General features: G+C 42.3%; 1 protein-coding gene and 1 long non-coding RNA gene across 2 annotated transcripts in view; one reads left to right on the top strand and one right to left on the bottom strand.

The window, feature by feature from the left end:
* Positions 1 to 166: 166 nt before the first annotated feature.
* LOC136644459 (uncharacterized) lies at positions 167 to 7,486 on the bottom strand. Its single transcript, XR_010794093.1, has 2 exons — positions 7,323 to 7,486; positions 167 to 1,407 (listed from the first exon to the last, which is right to left on the bottom strand). It is a non-coding gene; the product is annotated as an uncharacterized lncRNA (long non-coding RNA).
* Positions 7,345 to 27,996, top strand: part of CIP2A (cellular inhibitor of PP2A) — a 36,639-nt gene continuing 15,987 nt past the window's right edge. The window contains exons 1-11 of the mRNA XM_066620359.1: positions 7,345 to 7,721; positions 15,212 to 15,359; positions 16,275 to 16,387; positions 17,312 to 17,406; positions 18,612 to 18,708; positions 20,534 to 20,656; positions 20,934 to 21,079; positions 21,939 to 22,014; positions 24,127 to 24,351; positions 25,676 to 25,835; positions 27,275 to 27,416. Coding sequence (XP_066476456.1) covers positions 7,620 to 7,721; positions 15,212 to 15,359; positions 16,275 to 16,387; positions 17,312 to 17,406; positions 18,612 to 18,708; positions 20,534 to 20,656; positions 20,934 to 21,079; positions 21,939 to 22,014; positions 24,127 to 24,351; positions 25,676 to 25,835; positions 27,275 to 27,416 — 1,427 coding nt within the window. The 5' untranslated portion in view covers positions 7,345 to 7,619. The remainder of the gene's footprint in view (positions 7,722 to 15,211; positions 15,360 to 16,274; positions 16,388 to 17,311; positions 17,407 to 18,611; positions 18,709 to 20,533; positions 20,657 to 20,933; positions 21,080 to 21,938; positions 22,015 to 24,126; positions 24,352 to 25,675; positions 25,836 to 27,274; positions 27,417 to 27,996) is intronic.

The raw sequence follows: 27,996 nt of genomic DNA, 5'->3' as shown, positions 1-27,996 counted from the left end.
CCGCAGCGAGCCTCTATTCAGCCCTCGGCCAGCCTCTTGACCCCTGAAAGCCTCTGGCCCACTCCACTGAACATGACCAGAGTTATGCTCTGATTGCATCTGAAGGCTGTTCTGAGGGCCAGAGAGGCTGAGTGAATGAGCCCACTCACTCATTTATTCATTCATCTAAGTTCCATCTCTAATTTATTTAAATTTTATATTTAAATTTTTTTCTGGCCCTCAGCACTGCACCAGATATTTCATGTGGCCCTCTGGCCAAAAAGTTTGGATACCCCTGTCCTAAATGACTGATGTGCTACTGTTTTTAAACTGCTTGTTTTTACTTTGCATTAAAAATGGGGACATGCACACATATACTGTACACTCCTATAATGCTTTAAAGTTTCTTTAAAGAGCAAAATTAACAAGACTAGGTTCCGCTTGCAATCTTGTTTAGTCAAGTTTTTCTACTCCACTAACTCATTTGGGGCTGGGGAAAGGTTAATTTAGAAAAACCAAGCAAACAGGCTCTTTTCTTCCTAAAACAAGGTTCTGCCTTTCATCCCTTTTGTTTGAAGACTTATCAAGCTGCCAATACTGGATTAAGGTTGGCACCCTGTTGCAAAAAAAAGGGGAAACTTTTCCAGGAAAATAAGTTTACAGTACACAGCCCAAACTGCAAATTTGATATAGAATATTTTCATGTATAAACTGTGATTGTATTAGATGCGACCATGCAAAACTTTCTTTTAAAAAAAATGTAGCAGAGCACATGGTTATGTTTTGAAGGGATTATGGTAGAATCCTCAGTATTTGAACATTGCAAACGTCCAAAGCCATTGTCTGTTCCTATATAACTATAACCCTCTTCGAAAATGATCCAACTGGCAATTGGATAATATGACTGCTCCCTAACTTGGTCAGCTTGCACCATGTTCCAAGCTGCTCAAACTCCTCTCAAGCTTAAAAAAAAAAAATGCTAAACATAACTAGCCTTATCCATACCACTATCCTGCTTATCCTAATTTCCCATGAAAAGAGTATTTTTAGTCTTTGATTTATTTTTAATGTAAAGTTAGACTTTGTTTGCAGGAACAGTCTCTGTAGTTGTCAAAAAGGGATCAGGATGCCAAAGTTTGCAAGTTCTGTTTCTGCCATCCAGAATTAAATTATGTATTTACGATGCCCAGAACTTCTGGTGCTGTATCTCCTTTGTAAAATGAAGATGGAATCACACTTCTCGAAGACTAGCAATTAATTGGAAAAGTTGTCTTGAGAAAGCCAGATGCCTGAATGTTGAGGTGGTGGGCAGAATTGCATGCTAAGATGAATATAGCAGTTGTGGGTCATGTTCTCCTCCTTCCCACTGTCAAGCTTATCCAATGTCATTCTGCTGTTCATTTTCCCATCTCATAGCACTGGATGCGGCTGGTGGAGAAACACACAAAGTGGTATAAGTACATAGATTTTCTACAATAAAAGCTGCTTTTTTGAGCCACTCACTTCATATAGTAGTGTGTTAGAAGCAGATGGAAAATAAGTTAGCACCTAGTTTAGACAGGATTTAACACTTTCATGATGGGTGTCGAGTATTAGTGAGATTCTGTCCCTTTAAAAAGAGGTCTGCACCCACAGGAAACAGAAGGTGATATATAGTTTAACCATAACACGCAACCTGCTTACTCCAGAGTAATTATATTAGTTACATGCTCTAAGGGGATAACGTGTGTTGGAAGATATTTAATGTAATTATATAAGCCTCAAGCCGAGTGGTCACCATGAGAAAAAGTAGAACAATTAACAGCTAACAGGAAGGTCATCTATGTTGCCTGGTTTATTTTTAGTTTAAGTGTGCTTTTAGAGAAGCATTCTTCATTGTACAAGGAAACCACAGGGTCTGATGGCCAGCGGCCACCAGTAACAACCACCAATAGCTGGACGCTTGTGAACTTTTTTCTTCAAGGTAAATAACAGTTTCACATCTTTCCAGTCAACATAATACTCCTGTAGCTTCTATGAAGATTATAAAGTGGCAAAGCAAGCTATGACAAGAGCAGTCCAGAATGCAAGGAAATATGCAACAGTGACATGCAAGCATTATCCCCCTTTGCTCCTCAGCACCTACACTTTACACTCAATTATTTAGATTGTATTTTCTGATAGATTTTTACTGTAGGCCACCTTGGCAGGAAAGCAGAGTACATCTGAAACAGGGTGAGTTGCAACTGGATAACCATATGTTGTGTTGGCAACCTTCAGTTTCGAAAGATTATGGTATCGCACTCTGAATCGTGGTTCTGGAACAGCGTCTAGTGTGGCTGAAAAGGATAACCAACTGTCACTGGATAACCAGGACTGGATAACTGCAACTGGATAACCAGGACTTTAGAATCCCTTAAGACCTGGTTTTCAAACTCTCAGGGAGTTTGAGGACTGCAGTAAGTGCTTGCAGGGAACAGAAGGGAGGCAGCAGGGGTGGGGGAAGGCAGCGATGCATTCCCCAGAATCATGTCGTTAAGGGGGGCTGCAGGGACTGGGATGTACTCACCAGTCCCTGCAGCAGACTCCTGGGGGTGCAGGGAGCCCAGCACAAGGGTCTGCAGGGCTCCTCAGCCTTCTAAAAGTGAAAGCGGAGCGTAATTGCTCAACTTCTAGTTTTGTGGAAGTGGAGCACGATCACGAGGGTCACCAGTTCGAGGACACTGGCAGCTCCCTGAACAGCTGAGAATGGCGAGACCTTGAAGCAGCTGACAAGCCCAGCTGGGTGATTCCACCTGCTCTTGGTGTGAGCAAGAAGCATCTTGGCTGCCCTCCATGTGAGAGATGGAGCTGCTTGTCAGCCTGCGTGGGAGAACTGGAGGCCAGAAGTGAGACCAAACCAAGAAAATCCATTCTGAAATGTTGTTGGTTCTTGAAAGAGAGAACCTATATGATTGTAAAAATCCCCTTGAGGGATTTAGAAACGCCTGCCTATGTAAACCGCCTTGAATAAAGTCAAGAGGAGTAATCCGATGACCAGAAAGGCAGTATATAAATATCAAGTTATTATTAATTATTATTATTATTATTATTATTATTATTAAAGAGTTTAAGAACCACCACCCTAGTGTAGTGTTTTCACTGGAAATGTGTAGCAGGAGTAGGACACTCCTGTACTAGAAGATACTATCGGAAAGAGAAAAATACTATCAGAAACACACCTTACTAAAGGGCTGAGACCTAACACTGAATAGGGATTTGGAAGGATTTTTTTGAACACCAGGGCAGTCATCTCATAGCACTGTTTTGGGCTGACTAGTAGAGATTCCACTACTTCAGCAAAAGAATGATTGAAATACAGATCAATTCTCTAATGTGTGACTTTCTAATGACTGGTGAAGAAAACTAAGGGTGCAATCCTAACCGCTTATGTCAGTGCTTTCCAGCACTGACATAAGGGCAATGCAGCTCCGAGGTAAGGGAACAAACATTCCTTTACTTTGAGGAGGCCTCCATGAGTGTCACCCAACTGCAGGATGCTGCACACGTCTCATTGGCATCGCTATGCCAGTGCTGGAAAGGGGTTAGGACTGCACCCTAAGACTGCAATCCCATCACTTGTGTGGAGATAGGCATTTAGTATGCCTCTCTAAAATGATTTGGGATTAAGGCCCACAAATCTCAGTGGGATTTATTTCTGAGTAAGATCTGATCAGGCTGCAAGGTTGCAGTTACAATATACCCAAGTGTCAGTACATATGCAACATATAAGCTGTATCTTAGTTCCTCTAAAGGTTCTAATGCACAATGATCCTTCTGTATACAGTATTTCATACAGGATCAACATATTTGGGTGCCCTCCGAGCAGAAAGGCGGATTACAAATAAAATAAAATAAATAAATAAAATAAATAAATATTTATGTTGGGCCAAACAGGAGCATCCTGGAGAGATACTATGGTGATCGGGGGGGGGGGGGAGGGGAATATTGATAAACATATCTAAATCAAACATGCAGAAATCAGTAAGTCACAATGAATGCTGTAGGAAAAAAACTATAAGGATATCTGTGGCACCTGAAAATCTCAAACATTTACAACACAATCCTTTGCAGGTTTATTTGGAAGCAAGTTCATCTGTGTTCAATTAGGTTTATTTCCAGGAGTGCACACACTGCAGCATAAGCTTTCATAAAACTGAGCCTGCTTAGTCAGATGTAACCTCCTGAATTGGCTAGGACAGGTGTGTCAACATAAGGCACGCAGCTAGAAGTGACACAAGGAAGCTTTGTAGCTGGGAGAACTCAATTATAACATGGGCCATCCTTTCAACAGTAATTCTTCAGCCAAAGTGTCAGTTTGCAGAGCACCCCTCGGCTGCTGAGCTGTGAAGTGACACCTCAGCAGAAGTGATGCTACTAAAAGAGCGGCTATGTGATATCGGGCTGTCCCATATCTTTTCTCTTCTGTCACCTGCAGCTAATGAGTTCCTAAGGGAGAAAAAAAAAGTGCTTATTTCTGGTCATCACCTGGTTAAAGATGTTGCCTCCAGCCTCAGTACGTTATTCTGCCTGCTGTTTGAGGTTTGACACCCCTGGGCTAGTGTGTGTGTGTTGATACAGAGAAGAACAAAAGGGGCCACGATAACAAAAAATATATAGCAACAGGTCTATAACAGCAGGGCTCTTATGTTCTTATCTAACAACATACATAAGAACATAATAAGAGCCCTGCTGGATCAAGGCCAAAGGTCCATCAAGTCCAGCTTCCTGTATATTACGGTAGCCCAGCAGATGCATCAGGGGGCACAAAAGACAACAAGAGACCTGCATCCTGGTGTCCTCCTTTGTATCTGGCCTTCTGAGGTAGCCTGCTTGTAAAACCAGGAGATTTCACACGCCCATCATGGCTTGTAACTTGTGATGGAGTTTTCCTCTAGAAATCTGTCCGGTCCCCTTTCAGAGGCATCCAGGTCAGACCACAGACAACCTGTGGCAAGAAGTTCCACAGACTCCTAACATAAGAACAGCCCCATGAATCAGGCCATAGGCCCATCTAGTCCAGCTTCCTGTATCTCACAGCAGCCCACCAAATGCCCCAGGGAGCACACCAGATAACAAGAGACCTCATCCTGGTGCCCTCCCTTGCATCTGGCATTCTGACATAACCCATTTCTAAAATCAGGAGGTTGCGCATACACATCATGGCTTGTACCCCATAATGGATTTTTCCTCCAGAAACTTGTCCAATCCCCTTTTAAAGGCGTCTAGGCTAGGCCAGCACCACATCCTGTGGCAAGGAGTTCCACAGACCGACCACACACTGAGTAAAGAAATATTTTCTTTTGTCTGTCCTAACCCGCCCAGACACCTGTCCTCACCTCCCTGCATTACAATCTCTGAGCATGAACTGGAGGTTGTCCATGACTTTGTGTACCTTGGCTCAACGATCTCCGACACTCATTCTCTCGATACTGAGCTAAACAAGCGCATCGGTAAAGCAGCTACCACGTTTTCCAGACTCACAAAGAGAGTCTGGTCCAACAAGAAGCTGACGGAACATACCAAGATCCAGGTCTACAGAGCTTGCGTCCTGAGTACACTTCTGTACTGCAGCGAGTCATGGACTCTTCGCTCACAACAGGAGAGGAAACTGAGCGCTTTCCACATGCGCTGCCTCCGACGCATCCTCGGCATCACCTGGCAGGACAAAGTTCCAAACAACACAGTCCTGGAACGTGCTGGAATCCCTAGCATGTATTCACTGCTGAAACAGAGACGCCTGCGTTGGCTTGGTCATGTCGTGAGAATGGATGATGGCCGGATCCCAAAGGATCTCCTCTATGGAGAACTCGTGCAAGGAAAGCGCCCTACAGGTAGACCACAGCTGCGATACAAGGACATCTGCAAGAGGGATCTGAAGGCCTTAGGGATGGACCTCAACAAGTGGGAAACCCTGGCCTCTGAGCGGCCCGCTTGGAGGCAGGCTGTGCAGCATGGCCTTTCCCAGTTTGAAGAGACACTTTGCCAACAGTCTGAGGCTAAGAGGCAAAGAAGGAAGGCCCATAGCCAGGGAGACAGACCAGGGACAGACTGCACTTGCTCCCGGTGTGGAAGGGATTGTCACTCCCGGATTGGCCTTTTTAGCCACACTAGACGCTGTGCCAGAACCACCTTTCAGAGCGCGATACCATAGTCTTTCGAGACTGAAGGTTGCCAATACCTAACCCGCCCAACACTCAGTTTTAGTGGATGTCCCCTGGTTCTGGTATTATGTGAGAGTGTAAAGAGCATCTCCCTATCCACTCTGTCCATCCCCTGCATAATTTTGTATCTCAATCATGTCCCCCCTCAGGCGGCTCTTTTCTAGGCTGAAGAGGCCCAAACGCCATAGCCTTTCCTCATAAGGAAAGTGCCCCAGCCCCGTAATCATCTTAGTCGCTGTCTTTTGCACCTTTTCCATTTCCACTATGTCTTTTTTGAGATGCGGCAACCAGAACTGGACACAATACTCCAGGTGTGGCCTTACCATAGATTTGTACAACGGTATTATAATACTAGCCGTTTTGTTCTCAATACCCTTCCTAATGATCCCAAGCATAGAATTGGCCTTCTTCACTGCTGCCGCACATTGGGTCGACACTTTCATCGACCTGTCCACCACCACCCCAAGATCTCTCTCCTGATCTGTCACAGACAGCTCAGAACCCATCAGCCTATATCTAAAGTTTTGATTTTTTGCCCCAACGTGCACGACTTTACACTTACTGACATTGAAGCGCATCTGCCAGGAAACTGCACATACCTAAACCCAGGAAACTGCACATACTAAAACTGCACATTCCTAAACACAGGCAACTGTACATACTGATCACGGCTTGTGAGCCGTGATGGAGTTTTCCTCCAATGATCTGTCCATTCCCTTTTAGAGGCATCCAGGCCGGATGCTGTCACCACATCCTGTGGCAGGGAGTTCCACAGTCTAATTCCAGGGGCCATGAGGTGCCAGGCCAGTGCTGGGCCCTCCTCTGGCTCCGGGATCTTGCGCCCTCTCATGGGCCCCTCAGAGGGAGCAGAGCAAGCACAGCTCCGGCCGCAACACCCCACCGCGACCACGCTCCGTCCGACCACGCGCTGGGGAGGCGGAAGCGAACGGGGGCTGTCGAGGCGCCTCTCTACAGCTTCCCCTGCCAGGCGCTCCTCGCGGCGGCGACAGCAGCGCTCAGCGCTCACCGCACAGCCGACGGCACTCTCCGCCCCCCTCAGAGCAAGGGCTCTGAGGCAGCGCGTGCCCTCTTTCCCAGCATGCACCGCGCTCACCTGGGCCTCCCACCTTGCCCTCGCTCCCAGCATGCACCGGAACTCACCTGAACGGGGACGGGTTCCACCGCCTCTCACCTTACCCTCGCTCCCAGCATGCACCGCGCTCATCTGGGCCTCTCACCTTGCCCTCGCTCCCAGCATGCCCCGGGGCTCGCTTGAGCTGGGAGATGGCTTCCAGCGCCACTCAGCATACTCTCGCTCCCAGCATGCCCCGGGGCTCGCCTGGGCGGGGGGGATGGCGCTGTCCCTGAGTGGATGCCCTCCTCAAAATGGCGGCGAGGGCGCCAAATACGAGTTTCTGAGGGAGGGCGGCGACGACGGCGGGAGCCGGAGAGGGTGCGATGGACGCCTCGGCCTGCATGAAGTCGCTGCTCCTGGCCGCCGCTCAGTACCGCGCCGCGCGCACCGACCCCAACGCCGCGCTGCTGCAGCGTAGCCTGGAGGTGAGAGCGGCCTCCGCGGGGCCCTGTGCGTGTCTGCTTGGAAGTCAGGCCCATTGCAGTCAGTGGGGCCTACTCCCAGGAAAGCGTGGACAGGGCTGCAGCCTCACAGCCAGTCCTGTGCCTGCCTACTCAGAAGTAAGCCCTATCAGAGTCAGTGGGCTTACTCCCAGGTAAGTATGTATGGGACTACAGCCCGAGACCCCAGGCCTGTGCCTGCCTACTCAGAAGCAAGTCCCATTACAGTCAATGGGGCCTACTCCCAGGAAAGCGTGGCAGCCATTGCATTGTTGTCCCATCACTCTCTGAAGGAGCTCAGAGTAATCTCCATGAGTGTTTTTCAACCAGTGGTACTTGAGGGAGTGTCCGGTGGGAGGTGTGGGACCCCTGGACCCAGTGGTGTACCTGGGTGGGGTAATGAGGGCAAATGCCCCAGTCGCTGCACCTGTGGGTTGGTACCACCAGCCTTGCCTGCCCCACTGCCCATTGATTGTGTCCAGGATCACGCTGGAGTGGCTGTGAGTTGCAGTCACTCCAGCCATGATTCAGCTGTTCTGGGCTGCACTCTTCTTTAGAAAGGACCAACTCCTAGCCTGCTGCCACTCTAGGCTGCCCCCCTTATAAAAAGTGAGGAAAGAGGAGGCCTAGAGCAGCCGCACCTTGGGAGTTGCGACTCCCAGCACCCTGCTGCACTGAGACACTGAAACACTGAAACACTGCTGGAGTGGCAGCAACTCGCAACTGCTCCAGCCGTGTCTTTCGTCTCCTTGGAGGAGAGAAAAGGTGCAGCCTAGAGTGGCGGAACTGTGCTGGGGGGAAGCATGAACTCCTGGTGTGATTGCGGAAGTGACTGTGGTGAGGTGATGCCATCACCACAGTTACTTCCGGGTCAGGGGGCGGCAAATACAGGAGTGGCCCTGGGCAACAAAAAGCCCAGGACCGCCACTGCCTAGACCCCCTGCCACTTGACAGGAAGACCAGCAATGCAACACAACAAGCAAAAGTCGAAGGCTTGGATTTAGTTCCAGCATGTTTGTGAGTGCTCAGAAACACCATGAGTGTTGTTGTGTTGTGTCTGGCCTTCCCATCTGGAAATAACAATCTATAACAAAACATGGAAGTACAGTCCCAATATGGAAGTCAGTAACTTTCGGTGGCACTTCCAGTAGGTGGACCATGTGAATTGGTACATTAGAGAACGAACACTGAGAAACACTGACCTATATGGTGTCGTTTTATCTTCTGTGGTACCCTGACAGGTTGTGTTGGGCTGAGAGACCTCAGATCACCCAAAGAGTTTGTTGGTTGAACTGGGATTTGAGCCCAGGTTGAAGACACTCTGTCCAGCACACCACACATTTCTATTAAGATCTTCCCCCTTCCCCACCAGTTTCTGGGCCTTCTACAGCTGTCTGGCAGACAAAGAATCCATAGCATGTTCCAGTACAGGTTGGGCACCAATTTGACTTTTTTTACTTTTTCGCGTAAAGAAATAAAATCACAGTGTTTCATGCACAAAATTATTAAAAATGTAGTATAAAATTACCTTCAGGCTATGTGTATAAAGGGTATATAAACATAAATGTATTTTGTGTTTAGACTTAGGCCCTATGCCTAAGATCTCTCATTATGTATATGCAAGTATTCCAAAATACAGAAAAATCTGATATCCAAAATGCTTCCCATCCCAAGCACTTTGGATAAGGGATGCCCGACCCATATTACTATTTATAGGCTCCTTTTCCACATTATGATTAGGGCTTTGCGACATCTTACTGTAATATAACGAAACAATAATAAAATTTGCCAAACAATAACAGAGGCGGCAACAATGACTGTACCCTGAGCAATATACACTGCAAGACAAAATCAAAACAAATTCTGCTTGATCCAAAAGCCTCATGAAAAAGGCATGTCTTGGTGCCTTACAGTGTGAGGGGCTGCAGGTGTGAAACAACCTACAGTGTGAGGACTTCTGCAACCTTACTGCTGCTATCAAAACAGTCCTGTTGCTGCCAGCTATATCTTGGCACACAGAAACATTAAATTGCTGTATGAGGACAACGTTGTACCTGTTGCATCTTTGTAGTTTATGTAACTGATAGGCAAAGCTGACCTACTAGAAATTTGCAGTGGGAAGTGATGGAATTTTCTTCCTAGCTGGTTCACCCATATACATTCTCTGTTAAATATTTAGGTGTTGGATCAAGGCTGCTTTATTTCAGAGAACTGTTAGGTTCCAATGAGTTCAAGGAAACTTCAGCTGCTGATGTTTTATATGGATTGTTTTGGTTTTCTTTTTTTGAAGTTGTAGTGTTTCTGTTTTTTAATATTTAGAGTTTTTTGGAAGCCACTTTTGTGGACCCTCTGGGTCAAAAAGTGAAATAGAAATATCTTTAAGAAATCCAATATTTGCTTGCCTCTAACCTGAACCACTCTGTTGAAAAGGAGGTACAGGTAAGTAAGTTGCTTGTGAAGGCAGTCCAAAGGCCTTCCATAGGTCTTGAATGGAGCTCTTAGTAATGGAGCTATTATAATAATAATAATAATAATAATAATAATAACAATTTATATACCGCCTTTTTTGGTCTTTATTCAAGACTTTATTCAAGGCGGTTTACGTAGGCAGGCTTTATCTAAATCCCTTATTAAATAGGGATTTTTACAATTTCAAAGAAGGTTCTTTCTTTCGAGAACCACTACATTCAGGTGTTTCGTTCCGATCTGGCTTCACATTCTGGCCTCCATCCTCCCACGCTCAGAGCAGATGGAATAGCTCGGCTTCAGCTTGTCAGCTGCTTCAAGGTCGCATGGTGCCGGTGGCCTCGAACTGGCGACCTTGTGGATGTTATCTTCAGGCAGACGGAGGCTCTACCCTCTAGACCAGACCTCCTGCCCATGATATGAGATTGGATTATGTTTACATTATCTGTTTTAACTTGAAAACTGTTTCCAAGCTTAAGCTTCATTTTTACTAGTCTCGTTTTTTTGAAACGGCCCTTTTTAAGGCATTTTTAAAAATGTTGGTCTCCACTGGAACTTTCCACTTGTATATGTTGAATTGTATAGCATTGTCCTATGATATAGCGCGTTCTCAAAATCATTTAACATACAAGTCTATTGTTACAAAGTTGGAGGATGTTGTTAGTATGTTCTCTAATGGATCGCATCCAGAGTCCTGCTTGAGCAGCATGCACTGCTTGTGGTTTCCAGGTACTGTATTCCTTCCTGCAGCTCTTCATGCTCCATCCCACACTGTTGCTTGCATGCTAATTCCCAGCAGTGGCTTTTAGGGGTTTCAGTACAAAGGAGGGAATGAGGAAGGTGCCTTGGACTAGCATACATTGTGTCAGTGGTATTCTGAATGCTTGAGAAACAGAAGTTGTTTATATTGCGTTTTGCATGCCTACTTGGAAATAGGTCCCACTGCCTTCAGTGGGGTCATTCCCAGAAAATGTACTTAGAATTGCAGCTCAAGTCATGGGAAGGAGGGTTACAATTTATTTCACAAACTACCACTTCCACATTGGCACCAGTCATCTGCTGAATACACCTGCATTAAATAAGTGGCTTTCTTACATCCAGCAAGTTTCCTCCCTCACTGTGTTCTCTTCACATGGAGACTATCTTCCAAAACAACTAAAGACACAGGAGGAGTAGGTGTTGCTCTCTCTCTTGGGATTAGCAGCTTGTGGGGGCTGAGGGATAAGAATAGGTCCTCAGTTTGGCTGTACTTGTCGTAAGAGGCGACTCAACAGCCACCGGGTAGATGGGACTCATTAGCCTGGGAAGGCAGCTCATCTGAGAGAAGGAAAACTCTGATCCCAAACCTCCACTGCCTTGTGGCTACATCCAGTTATGGAAAAGGCTTCAGGAGTCAATCTTGAGGCAAAATCCAGAGCCGGAGTCCCTGAGGCAGTTTATGGCTGAACACAGTCACGTTCTGGCAACTCCTGCAACGCCGCTGGAACCAATAGTATTGGCTTCTGCCTTTCCATTGGACCATTTCAGCGACGTGGAGAGGGGAGATTTGCTGCAAGGGTAACAGTCTATCCTCCATATCAACTCTACCCAGGCTTTGCGCACTGGAGAGGGCACTCTGTTCCAGAACCACCATTCAGAGCGCAATACCATAGTCTTCCGAGACTGAAGGATGCCAACAGACAGGTTGGGGATAGTCAGAAATACTGAGCTCCTTTGATGCATATGCACAAAGGGTTAAAGCTTTGTTGGACAAAATGGGCCTCTCTGACCTCTCCAGATAAGATAACTGCAACCTCCTTCCACCAGCATTAAAGAAAAGGGGGCAGAAAGAGAAAGGTGGGGGGGGGCGCGGCGGAACAGAGGCAGGAAAAAATGCATCTGGTACAGTCTTATAGACCGGGAGTGGCCAAACATGTTTAAATAAGAGCCACATATGATAAACTTCAGATGTTTGAGGGGTACAGTACAAGAGAGATGTTTCTTAAGTAATTAAATTCTTAAATTTAATTTACTCACCATGAACATTAAACTTGTGCTTTAATCCAATGTACTCTGATTATTCCAAATAAATAAATAAATATAGACTTTGAAACTTTTTTATTAGTGATGCAAGAAGGAGCTTAGCCAACTTATATTTCCATGAGTGGAGAAACTCATGAGCCGCAGTTTCTCCACTCCTGCTATATTCCATAGGCCTACCTCATTCAGTACAGAAATATGTAACATTATTATTAATAATAATAATAACAGTATTTATATACCAATTTTCAACAAAAGTTCACAAAGCGGTTTACAGAGAAAATCAAATATCTAATGGTTCCCTGTCCCGAAAGGGCTCACAGTCTTTATGTGTGTTTGACTTAAACATTTTTTGAATAATGTTCTTGTTTATATACCGAAACCTAATTTATGTGGGCATATGGTCAGCCTTCCTGTGTGCTTCTGCAGTGTAATCATGTAGCACATATGGGATGGGGTTGACAGAGCTGCTGCTTACTGCTTTATTTGTTATCATCTTTGTGTTATCCATTTTCATTGGTAGTTTCCCACTTCCAGTAGCCTCCCTTTTCAACCCTTAACCTATGCCAGTGTTCTTCAAGACCGGGGCTGCAACCCCATTGGGGTCATGAAGCCTCATTTGGAGGGACGTGACAACCTTTCAAAGCATGTGCAAGAAAGTTCTTGGATCCAATCCAGTAATGGTACTGCCTTATCAAAACTGAGTTCTTGATATAATCCTGCACAGCCTTGTCTTGCCCCACAGCTTCTAAGACCAGTTCTGCTCAGTCTACAACCATACAGGGTTGTTGTGAACACTTTAGAGCAGGGCTTCCAAATCCCAGCCTTCGGGCCAGATGCGGCCTACAGCGAGCCTCTTTCCAGCCTTCAGCCAGTCTCTGGTCTCTTGCAAGCCTCTGGCCCACCTGACCAAACACAACCAGAGCTGTGTTCCGGTACTGTCCGGAGAGTGTTCTGGGGGCCTAAAAACATCACTTCCTAGTTTTCCTGAAAAATTGTAAGAAGGCCTTCTGGGGAACAGGGGAGCCTCCCCAACTCTCAGAACGTGCTTTGGGTGTTTCCTGTGATGTGCTGGTTCTGAGATATTTACTCCTGCATATTTAAATAAGCTGTGGGAGGTGGAGGAATAGGAGTCCATTTAAGTGTGTGGTTTATTTCTGTTGGTGCTTGAAGAAATCCTGAAAATCTGAGCCCATTTATTCATCTAAGTTTCACAAATAATGTATTTATTTAAATTTTATATTTAACATTTTTTTCGGCCCTCAGCAGCATGCCAGATATTTAACGTGACCCTCTAGCCACAAAGTTTGGAGACCCCTGCTTTAGAGGTAGGTGGAAATGGGGCAAGCTCCTGGAAGGGGTCAGGATTGGTGGTGGCTCCCCAGTCTCATACTTTATTTACAGTTGTATCTCAGCACCTGTGGAAGTTTCATTCCCAGAACCCCCAAAGTTGCTGAAACTCACAGATAATCGAATCAGTGAATCTTGGCACCCAGTCCTCTAAACATGACTGGAGCAGTGCTCCGGTCACGTCCAGAGGGTATTCTGAAGTGCTGAAAACTGTGACTTCTGGGTTTGGGGTGAAAACCAGTGGCCATTTTTGGGCCTCAAAACACCCTCTGGACACAACCAGAGCTCTGCTCCAGTTGCATTCAGAGGGTTCAGGTTGGGCCTGGTTGGGCCTCAATGTGGGTCGGAGGAGTCAGATCCACGAATGAAAAAATCGTGGATGATCAGGCACCATCTGTATTTTTGGGGTCAAGGCATGAAAAAGTTTGGAAACCACTGATCTATTCCACCTTGGGCAAGCAGAAATCACTAGTTGTCAATGTTACACAACTTTCTCCTAACCTTTATTTATGTACTTTATTATGGTAAAAATATTTTTACTTTATGCATTTTTGAGATATGCAGTGCTCTTCAAAAACGTAACTCTGGCATAAAATGACAGGTGCTTATACTATCTACAACAATGGTTCTCAAACTTCTTGGCATTGGAACCCACTTTTTAAAATGGCACTCTCATTGGGACCCACCTGGTTTATGAGACTTTTTAAAAATGAGATCTAGAAAGAAACAATATTTTTATTTTCTTACAGGTAATAGCATTTTTATTTGTTTACCAAAAACTTAATTCATTTTTCAAAATGAAGCAGCCCTAATGAACTTCCTTTCCCACACTTTTCCTCAGAAAAAATAAACATAAAATCTTGGAGGCTTTTTGGAATTTTCCTTATATTTACATATGCAAACCCCCTGACACTCCAGGAGCTGAGCAATTTGCATTGTAATTAGCAACTATCCAATTTTTAAATAACCTCAGGATTATCTAATCTTGTATTTATCTGTGTTTACATTGGAGTCTCTGCCCAGCCCTTCATGACCCACCAAAAATCAGTTTGTGACCCACCAATGGGTCCCAATTCACAGTTTGGGAGCCACTGATCTACAGCATTGATTGGCAGTGACTTCAGGGTTTCAGACAGGGATCTTTCTATGCCCTATCTGGAGATGCCCTATCTGGAGATGCCAGGAATTGAACCTACAACCTTCTGCATGCAAACCAAATGCTCTGCCACTGAGCAATAATCTCTTCCTTAACCACTGCACCATGCTGACTTCCTGTTTCTTGTCAAAGTTGCCTTATATGTGTGTTGTGCCTTTTGTTTGATTTATTTTAGTTCTCATTTTCAGAGACTGCACACAATTCAGCATCCGTTTTCCATAGCATTTAGGTCCCTTATATAGCACTGTGGCAAATGTAAATTTAGTTGCTGGATATGTGTACTCTGCACATTGACTTGAGACCAGAGCTTTGGGTGTGTGCTGAAGTGCATAGGCAACAATATGCGCACATGGGCCTGTCCCTTCCATTAGAATGAATCGATCCAGAGTTCCTTATACTTACTGGCATTGAGATGCACTTGGGTAACTTCTAGATCAGACCATATATTACATTTTAGATAGCATATATTTTCTTTTTATGTTAGGTTATCTCAGGATTGAAGCTGACAAGGTTGTTTGCATCAAACCAAGTTTTACCAAATGAATGTCTGAATTGTTTGGTAGAACTAATTGAAGACCCAAATATAAGCCCTCAGTTGACCCTGAAAGTGGTTGGCTTGCTCTCTCAACTAGGTAAGCTATAAAGGTATTTGAATTGCCTATTCAGTCTGCTTCACTGCTATGGGGAGTATATTGTGCTACACATAGTTGGGTGTGATTTCTTGCACACTTTCCTGTGTGGCTGGGTCAGAAATCGCATGTGAAGTATAATATGAAAGAGAGTTCTCTGATCTTTGAAACAGCACTTTCTAGAACGGAGGTGGCATTTTGTAAAACAACCAAACCCATTAAAGTATTGCAATTCTTCTGTGCTGCGTGATATGAAAACACTTTAGTATCATTAAGTCAGAAAATGATTTTGCTGTAATGAGGAACAATAAGTGCAAAATTGGCATGATGGTATGAATACTAGTGTGTATGTGGTGATGAGACATGGTGTTCCATTAAAGATACGGCAGCATTGCTTTCAGTGCAATCTTATGCACATTGCTCAGAAGTTAGTCCCGTTGTGTTCAGTGGGGCTTACTCCCAGGAGTGTCTATGTCTATAATTCGATATACACTTATCTGAAAGTAACCTCTTTGGAAAGTGTGACTTACTTCTGAGTAAATCTATATAGGATTGTGCTGTAAGTTTCTTGAAGATACAACAGCTTTTGAGGAGACATGAAGGCTAGAGGGGAACAAAAAAGACTGATAAGTCAACTTTTTGTTTTAAAATGGATTTGGCTCCTAAAGTGCAGTAATTGAAATACAAAAGCAACTAAAAAATTTTCTTTATTTACTGAATTGAATTAGTGTCTTTTTAACGCTTTAAGAACATCAAGCATGTATGTGTTAAAGTTCTGATTAAAATATTATTAACTATGGGGAAGGAAACTATTGTATGCCATTTAGAAAGATTTTCTGATCTTTTTCCTCGACATGTTGCTGCTTGTTTTTATAATCTTAGTGTTGTGTGTGTATCACATATGTGTTTTCAAATTAGTTCTAGACAATGAGGCCAGAGAAGTTCTTCAGAATACTTACAGTCTGTGTAGTGTTCTCGCAGGTGTGATTCATCGGAGTTCTGTCAATCTTCTTGATCCAGTATTGCTACAGGTAAGAGAATGAAATATTTAATGCTTAATGTTAAAAAAAAGTATTCTAGAGGTTTGTTTTTATTTATAACTTTTATATCCCACCTTCTACTGTGGTACTTAGGTGAGATATATAAAAATTCCCAGGTGCTGCCATCCAATCACTCAGCCAAACCAACTTGGCTTCAGGAAGTTTGCTGCATGGTGATATTACTTTAGATTCAGGGCTCTCCAAACTTTTTGACAAGAGGGCCGCATCAAATATCTGGTGCAGTTTTGAGGGCTGGAAAAAAAATTTGGCATTTGGCCCTTGGGCCAGGATTTGGAGACCCCTGTTTTAGATCATGCTAAAAAGCAAGCGTAATTATCAAAAAAGTGTACAGGGCAAGCCATTCTAAAGATTTCAAATAGATACAACATGCAGAAACGATTTTTTAGCAGCCTTAATTGATTTAAATAGAAAATTTTTCTTTTACTAGCTTTTAAATCTTGATTGCAGCTTAGATCTGCATACAACAGCTATGTAACAATTGTTTTTCTTCAACTTCTTTGGAGTAGGAAATACTGTGTAGACATCAGTATCAATTACATAATGATTATCTTTTGTTCGTGCTGCACTAAAATCAAAACAGACTGGGTAATAAATCCCCTAACTGATTTTTAATCAACCACTGATATTTTTCCCTTTTATGCCACATTTTCACATCTGTACTTGAGTAGTTTAATATCACAAGATGACTATTTTGTTTATACCTACTGCTGTAATTTCTATGCAGTTCAGAAGCAGTGCATAATCTAGTTTCAGATTTGAAAATGGAACGCAAAACAAGTGTTGGGGCCAAGAAATATTTTCTATGCAACTTGAATCTCAAGAAGTTACTTCTTTCTTGTAACACGTTTAGGTAAATATTGAATATGTACAATTGGTTTATTTTTCATGTCCCAGAGTATTCAACTGCTTCAGAAACTAACCTACAATACCAGAGTATTCAATGCCAGTTCTAACGTTGAAGAATTAATTTCATTCCTTATGCATCGTATGTAAGTACCTTCCAATGTTAACCAACTGACGGCCAAATTCTATCCTACCTTCCAGCCCTGGTGTAGCCATGCCAATGGGATATGCGCTGCATCCTGTGGTGGGAGGGTAGTTATGGAGGACTCTACAAGGTAAGAGAACATTTGTTTCCTCAAGGGCTGCATTGCAGCTGCACCAGTGCTGGAAAGTTGGATAGTATTGTGCCCTGCAATCCTAAACACTAAGCTATATTGAGCACCGTAGGGCTTACTTCTGAATAAATGTGCCTAGAATTGTGCTGCTGCTTGTAACTCTTTTGGAGTTCAGATAATGTGTTGGTGAACATATACCTGACTTTTAGTGGTTTTTGCCATGCTTCATACAGAAAATGATTTAAGATTCCAAGCAGTCTTCCATATAGATCCTCATCAGGCCCAAACGGTTTAAGAGACAAAACTATATCGGGCACTTTCAGATCATTCACCGGACTGTGTTCTGATGTACACTGACATAATAATGATAAGCACGATTCCTTTAATCAGCTTTTTGTTTTACTATTGCATAAAAGTTTCCTGTTGAAACTGTTCCATCAGGTTTCCATCAGGTTCCAACTGTACACACCATGTGTGTAAGGCAAACCAGCATACAGAGACCAGAGAGTTTTATCCTCTAATGTGATACAATGGCTTTCATTTTGTCTAGCTATGCTGTGGTGGGGTAAACTCACAGATGTCTTTAGTGTTGAGCTTGTACAGTGCTAGACAGAACAAGGCCCTTAAAGCTATTTTGAGACTTATTCAGGTGAGAATGAAGTTTAATTTGAAAAATAAATTGGGCTGTTAAGCTCTTTGTAGAAATAAGGGATATTCTTACATCTTGCAGTTAGCCTTTTTCTTGTTTAATAAATAAGTTCCATTTGTGTGTGTTGTGTTATAATTTCACAACCAAAAATCATGCTGATCACACATAGCTATATAAGTGGGGAGAGGGGTGTCCGTAAATATTGTCCTTTCTAGAAAGTTGCCCTAAATTTTTCACCATTCTATGTAAATTTCTTTAAAGAATAGAAATGACTTGTGGTGTTTATGTGAGACCATTCTACTGAATTGTATAGAAAGGTAAAAGTTTATCTGAGATACAACAATTTGAGAGGTTAAATTTATGCAAGGAAAGAAATGTTGACTCTGAATGTGTTTAACAATTTGCTTATTTGAGGCTTATATTTTAGCCAGTCCTCGGAAGATGAATTAACTATACCGTGCCTTGGACTTATGGCAAATCTGTGTCGACACAATCTATCCATTCAAGCATATATCAAATCACTGGTAAGAAATTTCCTTATTGAAGTCTTTTGAATGGAAGGGAAGAAGTGAAAAAGTGGATCTTTTTTCTTATAAAGCAACATTAACACTGAAATTTCCTCCAAAACACATGGAAGAAAAAAGAGTTTGAAAGATGTTGCTTTTTAAATCTGGGACACTTCTTTGTTTACCATCTATGCAATAGTCATCTCTTCTCTACCTATCTTAATTATATGCTGATGCAATCTTATATTAATGAAATTGGAGCCAGCACATGCCTAATCAGCCCTGTTAAATTCAGTGGGACTTACTCCCAACTGAATATTGGATTGCAGCCTCAGTTGCACCAATCCAGTACAAAGAAGTAAACAAGAAAGTGATCATTCTACAGCACTTTTGGATATAATTTATTTTGTTTTTGTTAACAAAACTCAACCCTGATTTTGGTGAAACACTTTATAGCTAGAGAGATGCATGACAGGTTTTAATTTTTCATTAGCTATATCAGGGGTGTTAAACTCATTTCATACTGAGGGCTGAACAGCATTCATGATACCTGCTGAGGCCCTGAAGTTATGTCATTAGGCAGGAATTGATGTCATTAAACAGGTCATAACCAAAAATAAGCACTTTTTCCCACTTAGAAACTCATTAGCTGCAAAGAGAAAGAAGAGAAAATACACAAATCTTGAAAATTGGTATTTTTCAAATATTTCAAGATATAAGAGAGCCCAATTTTCAAGTGGGCTGCCCTTACAGCAGTAACACCTTAGCATTGCTCAGCAGCTGAGAGCATGAGGGCCAGATAAAAAGCTTCTGCGGGCTGCATCTGCCCCCGGGCCTTATGTTTGACACCCCTGAGCTATATCAATATGCCTAAAATCCAAAGATTCCTTAAACTCTAATCAGCTATTTTCAAAGCTTTTCATCTCACGGCATACTAACAAGGCACTAAAATTGTCAAGGCACACCATCAGTTTTATTACTGATGCTGCTGGTAGGGGGCTTAAATCCCCCAATTGCCCTATTAATAAGTGACCCTCCCCAATGTCCTGCAGAACACCTGTGGACCATCTGCGGCACACCAGTTTGCCACTGCACAGTGGTTGAAAATTGCTGCTCTAAACATGGAGAAAATATATCTCAGTTGTCCTAAGTGGACACTGAATTAAATGTTAATGGGCAATTCATCCTAAAAAAAAGAAGCAAACATTCCATGTTCTATATCTATACCTACAAAGAATGCATAGGGTTGCACTAATAGTTTTTGTTAATTCAATAATCCAAATGATTAATTCAATTATCCTAGCTTATATACTGCTGAAGATTTGCTGATCAGTACATGAGCATATAAGCCCTGGTAAGAAATGTATGTGGGGAGATCCATGCGTATAGCAGTGATTTTTATTAGCCATAGCGAAGGGCAGCATTGTTCTACACTAACAAAGTGGTTTTTTGAGCTTCCTCTACTTTTAAATAGCTGTTTGCATTGTATTGTGGGAAGGCTATAGTTTGGAATGACAATAAAAGGCCTTATTGTGAATTAGCATTAATTAACTTGATCTGATTTTTTATTTATTTATCCAGGACTTCTGTTCTTTGTACTGCAAGGTCCATATGTATGCTTCCTTTTTTAATCAAATATTTTACTTTCTGTGATACTGATAATGGAAAGGAAAATTACATGCTAGTTTATTGACTTAAATTACCTTAATTTTTTGGTATTGGAGAATCTGTTAATATTTAAGTGAAATGATACAGCATAGAATGTATTGACTTACACTGGGCACGTTGTTGTCAAACAGAAATTTTTCCAGTAATTTTTGTTCTCTCTCTCTCTTTGTACCAGACTAATGTAAAGAATTTCTATCGCACTGTAATCAGCTTTCTGGCCAACAGTAGTCTAACAATGGTTGTGTTTGCACTTTCGATCTTATCAAGCCTTACATTAAATGAAGAAGTTGGAGAAAAGGTAAGGGCATCTGTGTGTTAAAATAATCAGGCATGCGTGTTTTTCCAAGAAGAATAGTTGTGACAGGAGGTGAAATTGTACTAACATCCTGTGCAGGATAAATGTATGGGTCAGTGTATCTATATATCTATATCTAGATATATATATATATATATCACAGTCCCTCTGAATCATTTTTTGTTCACCACATTTCAGGTTTATAGCTTGTTCTGGTTTAGTTGGATGTGCAGTGACTGTAAAGTATTTTTATGATTGTAAATCAGATTTGTTTGTTTAGCTTTTCCATTCCAGAAACATTCATCAGACTTTCCAGTTAATATTCAACATACTTATGAATGGTGATGGAACACTAACAAGAAAGTATTCTGTTGATCTGCTCATGGATCTCTTGAAGAATCCTAAGATTGCAGATTATCTTACCAAGTACGTTTTATGTTTATTCAGTATCTACAAATGCTCTTTTTATTTTCAAAATCTTTAGTGCAGTTTTCTTCAGCCTTGGGGTTGGGGCTCCAATGGAGTTGTGAAGCCTCAGTTGTGGGGCCGCAGCAACTTACGGGAATGAAAATGGTTGAAGACCACTGGACTAGAGCATCACCAGGTAACAGGGGAGGCATCTGGTGTACCCCTTAAGGTACCAGGAGATTGTTTCCCAGTCCGACTCAGGTTCTTGGCAATTGTGCTAAAATATCTTTCACTAGTGCCATGGTTACATCACTGATGAGATGTTCTATTTTGTGTCACTTAACTAATTTATGGTGTACACAATCTGTGCTGGCACACTAAGCCTTGGGATCATTAAACCTATCAACTTGAATCAAACATGCACAAGCACAATGTTGCTTATATAAGGGATCATTCCCACCCTTTCCTACTCACTGCGATCTTCTGAGCCCTTCCAAAAAATTGATCTTGAGGGTTGGTTGACCCTCAGGGAATGGTGTGGATGTAGGCTGCTGCAGAATGATAAGGGAATCCTCCGCAGCATGTTTCTAGCCTTTTCTGGTGTTTCCTCAGAATCTAAGGCAAGCTATTAAGAAGTAAATAAATTGCAATGAATAGGCTGGGAGTGGGAAACATCCCTTGCACAAGCATAGTTCTGATCATGCAAGTCTGGATCCAAGTAATTGAATTTAAGATAGGAACAAGGGCTAAAAATGTTCTAGTTTTTTAGAAAATTTAAAAGCTTATGTTGCTTTTCCAAAATTCAAATCCTACTTTTGATCATATGCTTTCAACAAAGTAAGAGATTAACCCATTTTCCCTCCCCCCAACAATATAGGTATGAACATTTTACATCCTGCCTCAATCAGGTGTTGGGCCTCCTTCAAGGAAGGGATCCTGATTCTTCATCAAAGGTATCGTATTGATAAATGGTGGTGTAAATTACAGCTTAAGAGTATAAATACCAGCATTCTGTTGTTAGTTCCAACCATTAACTGTATGTGTTTAAATAGCTATTCTACCTTGGCATATAGTAAAATGCAATAACATCAATTATAGTTACTGCTTTCTACAGGTATTGGGCACTTGGGGTTGTGTTTCATCATGTCATAACTACAGCTATAGAGAGAGATGCTTGGGAATGGACCAGTAGCATGAGCATGAACATTTGGTAGTAGAGCATCTGCTTTGAATACAAAATGTCCCAGACTATTCCTGGCATACAGGGCTGTGAAAGAATCAGTATCGAACCCGCTGGAGACCTGCTGTCAGACAGCGTAAATGATACCGATATGACTTGGTGTATGGCAGCTTCATGCATTCATATGCCTGAGAACTGGCATTGTATAATGGTTAAGACAGTGGTTCTCAAACTGGGGTGTTGCGACACCCCAGCCTGAGAGCCCTGGCCTCTGCCCCCTTAAGGGGCAGGGGTGGGGGAAGGCAACAGTGCGATCCACTGGATCATGGAGGGGCTCAGGGACTTACTGCCACTTACCAGTCTGCAGCAGCCTCCCGGGGTGCACACACTTCTCCAATGTTCCTGTCACTATTGCAATCGTGAAACCGGAAGTGCTCACAATTGCTATTTTGATGGTCTCTGCAGCAAGGGGAGGCTGGCGCAGGGGCTCCCCACACCCCCTGGAGGCTGCTACAGCCTCTGGTAAGTGGCAGCAAGCCTCTGTGCCCTTCCAAAGTGGCACCATCTAGCAGATCATGGCACTGTCTTTCCCCCGCCCCTGAACACACTTAGTGGCTCAAACTGTCCCTGAGTTTGAGAACAGCTAGGTTAAGAGATGAGCTGTGAATCAGAGTGTCCAGTTAGAATCTTTTCTCTGTCAGCAATTCACTAAGAGGCTTTTGGTGATCAACTCCATTTCAGCCTTGGCTCTTCAACTGCAATATGGCAATAATAATACTTAACAGGGTTGTTGTAAGGATGACTTCAAGATAAGACAAGTGAAGTGTTTTGCACACTCAGCACTGTATAAATGTTAAGAAAATATTATATTCATATGAGATTAGATAGTGATAAGTGTATTACTTGACTTATTTTACTGTGTTGGGCTTTTTAAAAAACTTGTAGAATAATGAATTCTATACTGTTGGAAACTTCTGCAGTGTGTGATATCACTGATATATGCAGTTGACCAAGTAATATCTACAGTTGTCTGAGGGTATTCTAAATTGTAGAATTTAGAAAACTAAATATCCTTTGGAACATTGGAGAAATGTGTGCACTTTTTCTCCTTGTATAATGTTTGTGTTACAACTGTGAAGGTTATTCTGATATTAGATTTCTTCTTCACATATGATTATTTCTAAAATATAAATGTAAGAGATTTCTTTGACACAGAGATTGGCTTGCAGGCCATAGCTGGTTGTAGCAGCCAGTAACCATTGAAAAGGTTATATTTCTGGCACTGCCAGTTAAAGGATTTCTGATAACAAAACTGGGAAAGACATCTGCCTGAGTCCTTGGAGAGCCACTCACAATCAGAATATACAATGCTAGATTAAATAGATCAGTGGCATGGCTTCATATAAGAACATAAGGCCTACTGGGTCAGACTATAGGTCCAGTATGTTTCCCAGAGTGTCCAATCAGATGCTTCTAAGAAGCTCACAAGCAGAACCTGGAGGCTGCAGTCACTGCCCCCCCCCCCCCGGATACATCTGAGGAGCAGATTTGGAGGCAGCTTGGTATATAAGGTTCTGTAATCTACAGTGTAGGTGGTAGGATTCTTGACAACCAGGTTTCAATTTCTGCCCAGCCCACAGGTGTACACATTTGGTCCCTGTTGCATATATTCAACGTTGGGCAGTAATGGCTTAACAGCAAACCAACTTTTTTAGTTTAGTCATATTTCTTGAGTAAATAAAGTGTTTTAGATAAGTGTTTTCTCAGTCTAAAATATAGGGTCTGATATACTTTGCAGTAGGGACCTGTGCCAGTCTTGGATAGTGCTACAAAGAATATTTTGCTTGTGAAGATGGGAAACGCTGTTCTTGTGCTCTCTATACAGGTGTTGGAGTTACTTCTTGCCTTCTGTTCGATAACAGAACTCCGTCATGTCTTGTGTCAAGCAGTATTAGAACCAAGTATGACAAGCTATGGAAACACAAGACTTGCAACTCGATCCAAACCTTCAGAACCATCTGTTTTCTTAGTATATTGGTCAAACCAGACATTGGAAGCATCTGAAAACTGCGCAAGTCTTGCCCTAGAGCTGTTTAGGGAGATATTTGAGGTACCACATTACCCTAGCTTCTTTGTCAAAGCCAGTTCACCCACAAGGAAAATAACACAGGCCTACAAAATTGAGGGTCAGAAAAGTTTTTCCCAAACTTTATGGTGGTTTGATATGAATTTGGGGTGCCAATTCCAAAAATGGCATCCGTTTTGCCCTGTCATGTCTAGTTTTGGAGATATAGTATAACCTCATTAGTGAATGGTTCAAGCAGCTTCCTCATGAGGAAGCCATGGTGTAGGCTTCCTCATGAGGAAGATGCTTGAACCATTCACTAAAGAGGCTAATCTCCAAAACTAGATGTGATAGGGCAAAACGGATGCCATTTTTGGAATTGGCACCCCAAATGTACCCAGGAATTGGTGTAAGGAAGCAAAATGTGTGTTGGCCTGTGTAATTTGCTTAATTGTAACCACTTCTTTGAGTGCATACATAGCTGCCTGCTTCACTTCTAGCCTGGCCATTTTGTGACACTTCCTAGCTAGCAACCAGTCTCATTGTGTTGTTGCTGGTTGCTTCATATGAAAATGACATATGCAAGCTATTTTGCTATGTTTTATGTAATATTTCAAAAACCCATAGTTGGCTTTACTAAGAATATTTATTTATTACAAATACTGTGAGTTCTAGACTTTTTATGCTTTTATAAATCAGTTAAAAAAAGACAAGCAGTCTGAAATTACCACAACAGGTCTAAATTTCTATTAATGTTTATTTATCTGAAAATTTATTATTGTGTTGGATTGTATCATTCTTTATAAGCAGATAATGAAGATACTCACATGCATAAATACCTTATAGGATTAAAAAAGCTTTCATTTTTAGAGAAGAATTGGGTTTTTACAAATTTACTCATAGTCCAAAAAGTCATTGTAAGTTACATGGCACATAAGGGAGATGCTTTAAGTAATAAACATGACACTTTCATCCTTTTTGAACCGATATGTTCAGATTTCTAAACTTATCTGGCAGTCTGATTAGTCTTTTATCATGTTTCTTTTATTATTGCAAAAACTACCCATATGAACATTATTATTAAGAATATTTATATACTTGTTTTCAAGCAAAAATAGTTCACATGTAAGCCCACAGTTTAGTGACTTGAAGTGAGCAGTACTGTAGCATGATTGTTATATGAGCAATGAATACATGTTTCCTCAATTGGGCTGATATAATTTAATTCAGATTTCTGAGAACAGCTGAAAGAATATGGTGTGTATCATGAGACACGAGATGAGATTAACCTATAGGTTTATGGGAAGGGATATGATAACCGATAGTATTAGAAATGGATTCCAGTAAGCATGAAATGTTTCTGCTGCAGGATGTTATCGATGCAGGCAACGGTGCTATGGCAGGACGTTTTGTGGATCTTCTTTTGCCTAGCCTTCTTGACAATCTCCATTTTTCAGATCAGATGCTGGATGATTTGTTGACAAAGAAGAAATGTGAAAGAATGATCAAAAGCATTGATATCTTGATCAATATCCTTGATTATGTTTTGTTATGGTTATATTTTTCCCATGAAACTGCAATGAATAGCATGTGAAATAAACTAAATTAAATGCTTCTGATTTGAGTAGAAATCATTGGAACATAAACTGATAAATGTACATTATAGAACAGACTTGCTCTCTTAAAATATATTTCACTATAACGCAGTCTTTCACAGACAACACAGCTCTGGACAGTAGCAGTGCCCCTAGCACCTCTGTTTCTAAACACATTTTTTCTTCATGCCCTTTGGCTTTACTAGAGAATCTTTGATGTACAAAGTATGAACAGTTCCTAAATTTTACAGGTTTGTAACCTTTATGTGGAAAGAAAGAGTTTGTTTTAACTTTAGTTAGTCCTGACTGAGGGCCCAATCCTATGCTTCCCACCCACCCCATGGTACAGTGGCACTGAAATGGCCGCTGCTGTATCCTATGGTACAGGAGAAGCAGGCAAGTGTCTCTTCAGGGTAAAGGAATATCAGGTCCCTTACCCCATCAAGCACCCCCACAACCCTATGGGTCTACTTGGATCTCTACCAGTGAAATCACTGTTGCAGAGTTGAGTAACCTGTGTTGAACTTTCAGGCACAGGAAAAGGATTAGAATCTTGCAGCAGGCTCTTTCATTGTCCCTGCCCCCTCCTGGGCTTAACTGCCCAAGTGGCTGCCCTCTACCTGTCGAGAAACACCCCTTTCCCTGCCTCTCTTCTTCCCGGAATGCCCCCCTGCCACCCCATGGGGAAATTACCAGTGCACGCTCCTGCATCTTGTCGGAGTGGCACATAGGCCAAGTGCCAACTGGCGCTGGCCTCTCCCCTAGCACCTCTTCCTTCCTAGCCACTGCAGTGTTCCTTCTGGCACATTTGTAACGACCATTGCCCAAGCAGCACATGAGCAAATGGCGCTTCTCAGGCAGAGGATTGGGCTGTAAGGCTGCAGTTCTATGCATACTTTCCTAGAATTAAGTTCTATTGAACATAGTGGGACTTTACTTCTGAGTAAACATGCATAGAACTCACTGTACATTCTGTTTTCATTTCATAACTTCCTTTGGATATATTTAATGAACTTTCGTATACAACCTCTTGACTGGATTCAAACAGAAATAAAAACCAATTAGCCTAGCTTAGACCAATTGCAAATTGCTGTTTTGGGTGATCTGAAAAATTGTCCTAGACTGTGTGCCCTGAAGTCATGAAGAGAGACTTCAACCATAAGCTATTATGAACCTTGTTTGGAGACTCCCAAGTCTACAAGTCACAGTGACTCCAAGTGCAAGGATTTCTCTGCTAAATAAGACTTTTTGCTTTATATCTCTAAAGTGGTGCTCATTCTATAGATCAATAATGTCAACTATTGAACTGGCTCATAACTATAATCTGAAACTTTATTACCAATCAGAGAGTCTGCATCCTTAACCGAATCTACCGCTTTGTGCAGATGACACACTAAAAATGTACATTACTAATGTTCTAACAGCTGACAAATGTACATCTTTAATAGAGCATCAATTTACATACAGTGGGATTGATTTTGGCTTGGGATTGAAGGTCATGGACTCTGAATTAAGGTAAGCATCTTATAGCTGAAATCCTTGGTCTAATTCCCAATGGTCACTTTTTTGTTAAAAGTTTAAAGTGAAAAAGTTAGCTCCAGTGCATAGTTCTTGAACCACTGTAGCTGGAAAGTCTTGGTAATCCAAAGCCTAAATTTTTCAAAATAAAAATATTATGAAGTTTCCATTTGTATGAATTTGTATTTGCAATAAATGAAATCTTTACTGGGCTGGGGCACCTTCCTTATGAGGAAAGGCTATGGCATTTGGGCCTCTTCAGCCTAGAAAAGAGACGCCTGAGGGGGGGACGTCATTGGGACATACAAAATTATGCATGGGAAGGATAAAGTGGATAGAGAGATGCTCTTTACACTATCACATAACACCAGAACCAGGGGACATCCACTGAAATTGAGTGTTGGGAGCGTTAGGACAGTCAAAAGAAAATATTTCTTTACTCAGCGTGTGGTCGTTCTGTGGAACTCCTTGCCGCAGGATGTGGTGACGGCATCTGGCCTGGATGCCTTTAAAAGGGGATTGGACAAGTTTCTGGAGGAAAAATCCATTACGGGTTATAAGCCATGATGTGTATGTG

This window comes from Tiliqua scincoides, chromosome 3 (genome assembly GCF_035046505.1).
Source record: "Tiliqua scincoides isolate rTilSci1 chromosome 3, rTilSci1.hap2, whole genome shotgun sequence".
NCBI classification, from domain to species: Eukaryota; Metazoa; Chordata; class Lepidosauria; order Squamata; family Scincidae; genus Tiliqua; species Tiliqua scincoides.
The sequence above is the reverse complement of the archived record's forward strand: the minus strand, read 5'-3'. Positions and strand labels throughout refer to the sequence as shown.